The sequence below is a fragment of the Quercus robur genome, chromosome 1 (assembly GCF_932294415.1).
Source record: "Quercus robur chromosome 1, dhQueRobu3.1, whole genome shotgun sequence".
NCBI classification, from domain to species: Eukaryota; Viridiplantae; Streptophyta; class Magnoliopsida; order Fagales; family Fagaceae; genus Quercus; species Quercus robur.
In genome coordinates this window covers 16016182-16025713 of record NC_065534.1, presented here as the reverse complement: position 1 = coordinate 16025713, position 9532 = coordinate 16016182, and the positions used below count along the sequence as shown (strand labels likewise).

Below are 9532 nucleotides of genomic sequence, written 5' to 3'. Positions count from 1 at the left end.
AAATATATTATGGTATAAAAATATTAATTTTTTTAATACATAAATATATATATATATATATAAAATAAAAAATAAAAAAGGCTGTTTTTAATTGTTCGCCTAAGGCCCCATAATGTCTAGAGCCGGCCCTACATCAGATGGCTATAGATTGGAAGCATTCGTCACGTTCTATAGATGAGTATCAAACAAATTATGTGAACCGAAACACAAAATTGAAACGTGAAAAACTTCACTAAAACTTTTGCCTTATGACTCATCTTCTTTTCGTTAGTGGTTCACAACAGAAAAATGAGAGCAGCTCTAATATCTCAAGCAGATTCAAGTGGTAAAATAAGCTGGTACTTGAAGAAATTGCATTTTAGAGCGTGGCTTTTGTCATGAACTTTTAAACAATAAATGCTTTTAGGCAGCATGTTTGTACTGTTGCCTGTTGGGCACCAGATAATCCTTGCCTGAGATGCATATTAATTAACATAATGGCATTTTTTGTTTGTACAAGAATAAGCTTGTTTATTTATAAACTATCATTCCGTTTTATGTTGGGTTGTAATTGCAGCATTCAGTTTCCTGTGTTTCATGAAATGTCTCATTTGCATCATAGCATGAAAGACTTCCAAATCTGCAGGATGGAATTATATTCATAGCATCAAAAACAACGATTTGCAATTATTACACAAATTACAGCTAAAAACTCTTAATTCTTGCAAAGCTGCTTCTAGTATAATGTACAGAAGATGTTCCTCTCCATTCTCATTAGCAGTATTGAATTAGGCTTCATCGGCTCCCATTTTAATATGATCAAGAGGCTAAATGCAAGTAAACAAACTCAACTTTTTCTCATATATACTATGCTAGCATTGCTAGAGGGTATAGGCTCGGAAGCTTAAACTAAGACCTAACTTTGGCAAGCCGGGCCCTAATTTCTTCCAATTCCTCGTCATCGTCAGCACCCTCAGCTACAGCCTCTTCCTACATGAGCCCAATACATATTCCACGTTACAGGGTAAATGTAGTTACAGCCTCTTCATTCAATCAAGGCCAGAAAAGAATAGCTTAAAGAAGGGCCATTACAGGGGAATCAAGTAACACATACCTCCTCTGCAGCCGCTACAACCTGAGCAGGTTGCTTCACCCTTTCCTTTCTGACTGCTTCTGGAAGCTGTGCAGCAGTCTCGCCAGCTATTGCAGTTAAGACCTTATCAACTTCTTCTTCTATTTCATCTTCTATATCCTCGGAGTCCAGTGCTGAGTCAACAGCATCATTCACCATCTCCTCTATGATCCCTGCCTACAAATCACAAACACAAAAATACTTACTCAATGGAGAAGTTAATGGTTAAACATCCATGATCTAAATCCAAATTAGTTATGTTTAACAATAAGCTTTATAAGGTACAATATTCAGAATTTGCCATATATATTCACCCTAAAGTTCTTTATCAGAATATTAAAAATGAAATTCAGATCCAATCCCAAAGCATTGAATTTTATAATAAGATATAGCCTTCATTAAGTATTTAAGAGTAACAACTGTTACATCCACTCTTTGAAATTTAACCAAAGAGATATATAACCAAACAGCAAAAGGGGAATATTTCTTTTATATATGATACAAGGGTTATACATAATCATAAACAAACCATGGAAATCTTGGTTTAAAAAGCAAATACTAAAAAAGTTGAATCCTATTTAGAACTGATGAAATGGGAATATTTTTGCATTTGAAATTCCAAAGATTGCAATGCCATCCATTAATTCCATTATCTATACCCAAACTAAAGCTGTCCTCTTTTGTTTTTTGATGCAAAGTGAACAGCAACAATGAGGATACCTTGATCATCTCTTTGCTGAATTCTTGCATTGAAACAGCCATTTGTGGAGCCTTCATTAGGTTATTAACAAGCTTCATGACCTCAGCACTTTTAGATAGATGACCAACAGTACGGGCAATTGCTGCAAAATCAACCAAAAAATGAAAATGAAAATGAAATAAAATAGACTACAGAAATTCAAACCATTGAAGAGAATTCAAATATCCATCCAAAGGAACCACATCCAAGTAAAGACTAAAGACTGAAAATATTGAAAGAGGATTAAATAATTTCTATATACATGTCAATGGAATTTTTTAAATTTCTTTTTCTTTTTTTGCTGGAATTAAATTCTATAAAATCATAAGTTTGTTCAACACAGACAGAAAGTCTTGGATGTCCAAAGTTCTTTCATTTTTCCAATAATTTTTTTCTACGATGAGGTTGTCCTCATCAATGGACCACAAGGCACTAGGATCTCTGGATTGGCGATGAAGCAAAACCCACCATCATCATCTCAGGGATCAAGGAAGAGCTGGGAAAACAACAAGATGAAACTTCTGTTAAACCTAAAACTCAGAGAGAGAGAGAGAGAGGGGTGTTACAGCATTTGGTTTTCAAGTCTTTTAGGTAAATGCTTACCACAGCTAATATGGTCCCACGTCCATGAGGCAGTTTTATTGCAAGATCGGATGTACTGCACCTTAGATATTGCACTAAGTTTTGCTCTGTATGTACGTATGTATATTTATATCGCACCTTTCCCCACCTTCATTCTGTGAAATTATTCCTATTCAAGAATTAATAAGAAACGATAATCCTAGTCAAGTTTGAATCTTGAGTCTCAAAGACTAAAGATCCTTTCTTGAAGCAAACCTTCACAAGTCACTAAGAATCAGTGATCAATAATGAGATCAAAAAAGAAAGTGCTCTATCATGAGATTTTAAATAGGGTAAATACTCTGAAACAATTCTCTCTCAGTATTATGCATGGATGCCTTCACCCTTCTATTCATTTCAGAACCAAAACTAGTGACTGAACCATGAAGAATTTTGATCTTAAATTTTGACAATAATTGATTTTATGCATATCTGGATGTTCTGTGACGATAATTCTGTTATGCATTTGACTTGATAGAAGTCCGTACCATATTCCACAACAACTGAAATGAATTAATTTCTGAGGGACCAAAAAGAAAAAGAAAGCAGTAAATTTAGATGTGTTAAGCATCATACCAACACTTTCTCCAAGATGCATTGATATTGAATTCATTTGTGCCTTATTTTCATAGAGACGGTTCACTGTTCTTCTAGATCTCACAATTTCCTTAGCAAGCGCCTGTGATAAAATTACCACACAAAAAAAAGGAGAAAAGTGAAGAAGAATTGCAAATTGGTTCATGTGTATCTTTGTACCTTAAATCTCAAAGGAGAAAACAACTAAGCTCAAAGGTTATATTGGCATCCTTATATGCAATAGTCAATCTGATAAGCAGCAGTGACTAATGAGATCAACCACATCCATATACAATGAGATGCCCAACATGAAAAGCAGTAATTGGAACCACTTCTTCACATATAATGTACTTCTGTAGCATAATATCTCTATAAAATAAAAATGAGTGTTTCCTTGATTGTGAACATTTTTTTTTTTGGATAGGTTTCCTTGATTGTGAACAGAAACCAAATGTGCTGATAACAGGGTCAATTATTTGAGTAAAAGATTCAATTATCATGAAACCACCTTTTATCCCCCATTCAAGTTAGTTAATGTAAAAAATAATAATTTAACCAAAAAAAAAAAAAAAACCCACTGGTGTACAAATAATGATGTCTCGCTACTATGAAATGAATAAGACTTGTTAAAGTTACCCAACTTGCTTTACAAGTTCAATTGTTTTCTAATCAGTAAGGCCTCACTCATCAGAGATCTACCTCATCAAATCAAGAATATGAATTGAAATTAAATAATCAAGCTTCGTCTCAACATGAGTCATAGTATGGCAGAGTTGGGGTCATTCTTAAGTTCAGGCTTATTATGATTAAAGAAAAGTACAATCACCAACATGAAAATCAGCTAAATAATTTAAATATGCAAAGCCGCTAATGCACTAGACTAATCTTCAGTACTCATTGAACCATATGTAAGGTGGCGATACAAATGCTAGCCAAGTAGCATACAAGGATGGCTACCAATCAAACACAATACCAACCGGCTCTCTTTCCCTTAAGTCTCAACTTCAAAGAAGTAGTTGAACCTTCATTGAAGCTTAAACACTGAATAGTTTGATCTGGGTGTTCAAGTTCAACACTATATTACATCATTTATTAGTTACACTTTCTTTCAACAAGCACCCACATCAACATGTTACCCCAAATCCAAAAATAACACTATCAACTACAAATTAGCTTTTTTTTCAACAACAAATTTCATATACTTAAAGGAAACAGAAATTGAAAATTCAAAAAGGGAATGGAATGCAAGGTTGTTGGAAGTGTATACCTTGGCAGACCCCATGTCATTTCTCTTGGCAGCATCTCTTATAGCTTTCTGTACACTTTTCTCCTCCCTCTGTATATCTGAAACCAAACCCATCAGATTAGAGAAAACAATCTCAAAATTAAACACACACCCAAGAATCCAAAATCCATAAAAACCAAATAAAAACATAAAATAAAAGTGACCCAGATGAGAAAATTGCCTCGGATTTGGCGCTCGGTGTTGCGGCACTCTTGGCGAAGCCTACGCTGCCAATCTCTGAGTTGCTGTTGTGGGTTTGGCTTTGGCTTCAGCATATTCATCACCTTCTCCATTTTCCCAACACCGACAATCCAGATGAAATCTTATCAAACTAGTTCCACTGTTTACTTTTATTTTCCTCAAGAATTGGATTTACAAATACTATGATAAAATAATATTAGTACTACGTAGTTTAGAAGAAGAAAAACAAATGGATATGTCAAGTGTCAACACTCGTCGGTTCCTTCTTGTTGTTCTTTTCTAGAGTACGCGTAATCGAAAAGCTTCTCCATTGCTACGTGTTTTAGTCATACCTAAAACACTAATCTCAATTTTCAATTCATTTTATTCTATAAATAGATTTTTTTTTTTTCCCCTAAACTGAAAATAAAAATATAGCTGTGACCGTGACTTGTGGCATTTTATAAAGAATAATTTTTTTAAATATAAATATATAGTAATACATTTGTAGTCTATAGTCTATCCCATGTCTATGAATAAAATGATTTATTCATTAAGTTAATTAAAATCCACTTATTTTTATAATTTTAAAAATAAATTTTAAAAAAAAAACCACACAAATTTTTTTTTTTTTATTACTAGCTTATAATCACATGGATAAATCATGTCTAATTTTTTATCCAAACAATTTTTTTTAATATTATGAAAAAGTTAATAATGCTGTGGGCCATCCACTAGAAGGATGGCCCAATGGGCCTCAATCTAAGGTAAAACCTTAATCATAAAGGTCTGTCCTCAAAAACTTCTTTACACACGTTTTACAACTTTTTAAGTTTGAACAAAAAGGAGAACTCTTGGAGAGCAGTATCCTAAACATTACATTCACAGAATCACAAATCAGCTTCCCACAAAGAGGATATCTGCAAGGAAGTCAATTATTCTTGGAAAGTACTTTGCTCTCAAATCATTCTCGGTGAAACTACTTGTGTGTAGTTCAAGGAGGGGCAAACTTGGCTGGCAATTTGGGAATACACACACACACACACACACACACACAAAAAAAAAAAAAAACACATCAAGTACATCTACATTCATGATTCAACCCAATCTGTGATGCAGCAAAGTACCAATATCACTACACAAGCTGCTGCCTTCCCAGAAAAGATGAGACTTATTGTCCAAACTCGAAGGTTAAGCAAGACCAGGCTGCTTCTCCGGAGGATATCCGAGAAGAAACAAAGATTCTTGAGACCCTGGATACCCCCCTCCCCCTAAAAAGAGATCAAAGAGACAAGTATAAGAAGAAAATCTTAAAAACTGCAATGAAGAATTTCATGATGTACTTGGGCCTTCTTCACCATCTACATCACCTTCAGAGTCCTTTGCCTGGTCAGCATTAAGTGGCTTCTCTAGGGTCAAGATGCGACCAGTCATAGGATCAACAGGACGTGTGTCACATGGTCCACCTTTACATCCCATTGCCATCATTGGCGGAGGAGGAAGTACCCCTGCTCTGAAAAGAATGCGCTGCACAGATTCTGAGGGTTGAGCCCCAACAGATAGCCAATATCTGCAGACAGCGTGTATAATTAGAAAAAATAAATAAATAAATACGACAGACCTTTGTTACACTCAACCAAAAAACACAGATAGGGGCAATCACTTAGAAATTTAATGCAAATAGAAATGCTTTCATAGTAGACAAAACATCCAGCATGTTTAAATCCTTCAATGCTGATCCAGAAATACAGAACAGATAAATATCCAAAGTAGAGAAGTTCCAACTTTTAAACTTCAAATAAATTAAAGTATTAATTCCACTTGAAAGCAGCCAATTTGTATATACATACATACATATATATATATATATATATATATAAACAGGGCAGAAAAAAGAAAAGGATAACATCTAAGCCTTTTCTAGGGCATGGCAAAAATAGGTAACTATTCAATCTAGGACTAGGGAATTTCACATTAAGCAGAAACACATCTGATATAGAGCAATATAAAAACTATACAAGGTTCCAGCTGTCTTACAAGTGATTCTCATGATAGCCCCAGAATTTTCCCATGAGCAATGTAAAGACCAGGCCTTGGCCTAACCAACTCAATCATGAAGCCATAGCATTTGCATAAGTAGCTTAAATAACTTTTCTACTAAAAAAAAGATTCAGAGTGTGTCTTAGGAGAATCCATCAGAAATCATCTTAATATCAACAGTTGAAGAGACATTGCCCCTAATTGCAATTCCTTGAAAAACCAACCCTCAAGTTGAACCATGGAAAAATTGTTGATGGCTATACAATAAAGATGGTCTATCAACTGTGTGAGGCAACTTTGGAATCTTTCAAGTGGTTTTCAAGAAATGATTCAGGTGAAGAATATTTCCACTTCAAGCTCTGTGCTGATTGCTACTTGAGAAACATACTATATTTGAACCTTCTGTGTGCCTTGACCATCCTACACTGCAACCCCCTTAGTCTAAATTCAGGAATCTTCCTCCACCACTCCTCCCCTCAACATACCCTGCTCCCTGTCAAATGATTGGGGCTTCACTTGAAAGGCCTTTTCTCCTCAACCCTTTGATGCCTATGGCATGGGCTGAACAACACATCTCTGGCCAATTTCTCCCTACTTTGGTGGCATGAACCAACCCTGCCTCCTTACCATTCTGCTACCTTGACCCACTTCTGCCATCCTCCTGTCTACTCCTAACTTCTTGGCACACCCTTCAATCTTTTGCTAACCCACCATGGCACCATCAGGAAAAATTAATAGACAGAAAACAGGCACACATTTGCTAAGGGTTTATTTTATACTATACACACGTGTTCCTCTGTGTGAGGCTTCAAACTCTGGCCACTTTAACACCAGGTAGCTACATCCGCACAGATAATGCCTGATATATTCTAGTTCTTAAATTAGCATAAAACTTAAAAGATTAACATTGACACTATTCCCCACCTTTAAAATCTATAGTTTGTACATAGATGAGAAACAAGAAAGCAAATAAATAACCCATTTTTAAAGCAAAAGATCAATAATACAAGTGCACACATGCTCACACTGTGTGGGTGTGGAGAGAGAGAGAGATGCAATTATCTAGTTCTTATGTGCAACTATGACCAATAAGGGGACGAAAAAGCCAAAATCAATTGATTTTGAATTAATGAAATAAAAAAGGATTGAAAATTTAAAAAGAAAGTTTCTAATTATGACTAACAATGTTCAAATGCTACCTTTCACTAAGAATTCAAAGCATATCAATTGAAAGTAAGAAAGAACAACAAATTGAAGAAAACTACTTACTTCACCCTTTCAAAATTAAGACCCATTCGTTTGCCACCATCTTGGCCTACACAAAAGAAACATAACCTCAAGTTAATCTTATTTGTTGCTTTTATATCTTAATGAAATAAAAATCCACCAATCCAATCTATTCAATTTTTCTTTCTTAAAAGATATCAAGGTTTTAAGATTCAAAATTCTAAATATGTTTCTTTTCTAGGTTGCAACAATTCCTTGGCAACAAGACAGTGAACCTCTATTGGTTACCATGAAGATTGAAAGGAAAGAACAAAGATTTCCTCCAAACTAGATTGGAGGAATCTACTCCAACTTATTACGTGGTGTTTCATATAACCATCCACATATATTAAATCACATAAATCATCAAATCATTTAAGCATGTCACGTGACTATTAAATAGGTCATGTAACAAAATGTACACGTGGATAACGAATTGTCATGTAATGGGTTGGATGAAAATTTAGCAAGCAATGATGTTTCCAAGCATTTCATTGTTGTCATAGCTGTTAGAACGCATCTGATTAGACGCCATCATCATTTGCAAGGCCGAGGAAGCAACAAAACAGTTCTAGAAATAACCCTACACGCATAAAATAGAATTACAAATCGTAAAATTTTAAAATTTGTCTTACTCTTGGTTTCAAAGCACTAAAAATCCAAACTTTCTAAGCTCAACAGCCACACTATGCTCAGCAGAGTACAGGGTTTTTTTTTTTTTTTGGGTGCCACTAACATTTCAGTTCCTTTTGTTTTCCCAAAATTTACTCAACAACAACAACAATAATAATAATAATAATAATATTAATAATAATTTGTATCAAACCCCACATGACATTCCATATGGAAGTAAGATTTGCAACCAAAAAAATCTAATCTTTGTTAATGGGAATAACGAAATTATAGAGATAAGTTAGTTTAGTTGTTAATCATATGACAAATATACCAAAAAAATTTAACATTCACTTAAAAATGAAAGTAACTCAAAGAATTGTACCTGGCAAGGGATTGTAGTAGCCTAAGACTTCGAGGTGCTTGCCATCACGAGGAGACCTGCTATCGGCAGCCATGACCCGGTAAAAGGGTTTGTTTTTGCATCCGAACCGAGCCAATCGGATCCGAACCGGCATTTTCTCTGTCAATAATCAATAATAATAATACACCAAATTATTAACAGGGGAAAATGAATGAAGTTGTGGGGTTCGAAGATTGTAATTTGTTGAAGATGATAGCTTTACCGTTTGTAAATTCCTAAATTGGGGTCGCTGAGAGAGACAGGTGACGAATTTCCACGATTAGGGTTTAAGGAGACCAGACAGGGTTTAAGGAGAGACGGACAATGTTTCACTATAGTTACCACTTAGTACTAGGAGGGAAGTCTACGAACTCTTTTATATTCATTATCCAGCATGTTACTTTCTAATTTCTATTTACCAATCTGATTACTAAAAATAAAAAATTTACTCAAAAAAAATATTACTAAAAAAAATTTAAAAATATGATTATAAAAAGGGGGAATTATGTTACATTACATACAAATAAATTTTTTTTTAAAATGGTCAAATGTAAAAGGACCAAATTTTGGCTACAAATTTTGTTGAAGTCTAAAACTACAATTCTCACTTAAAAAATTAATAAGTCTATATATTTTGAAAATCTAACTGTTACATTGCATTTTCTTTAAATTCTTAACACACATTTAAAATTTCGTGTC

The 9532-nt window shown here is 34.4% G+C and overlaps 2 protein-coding genes across 2 annotated transcripts; both read right to left on the bottom strand.

The window, feature by feature from the left end:
* Window positions 1-603: 603 nt before the first annotated feature.
* On the bottom strand, window positions 604-4892 carry LOC126723092 (vacuolar protein sorting-associated protein 24 homolog 1). The gene is made up of 6 exons (XM_050426371.1): window positions 4514-4892; window positions 4315-4391; window positions 3048-3150; window positions 1832-1953; window positions 1094-1288; window positions 604-969 (listed from the first exon to the last, which is right to left on the bottom strand). Exons 1-6 carry the CDS (start codon window positions 4623-4625, stop codon window positions 889-891), a joined length of 690 nt encoding a protein of 229 aa, XP_050282328.1. The 5' UTR covers window positions 4626-4892; the 3' UTR covers window positions 604-888.
* A 383-nt stretch (window positions 4893-5275) lies between these two features.
* Window positions 5276-9204, bottom strand: LOC126723100 (30S ribosomal protein S16-2, chloroplastic/mitochondrial-like). The gene is made up of 5 exons (XM_050426377.1): window positions 9057-9204; window positions 8816-8953; window positions 7822-7867; window positions 5883-6082; window positions 5276-5783 (listed from the first exon to the last, which is right to left on the bottom strand). The coding sequence occupies exons 2-5, from the start codon at window positions 8946-8948 to the stop codon at window positions 5704-5706; spliced, it is 459 nt and encodes a 152-aa protein (XP_050282334.1). The 5' UTR covers window positions 8949-8953; window positions 9057-9204; the 3' UTR covers window positions 5276-5703.
* Window positions 9205-9532: the final 328 nt, after the last annotated feature.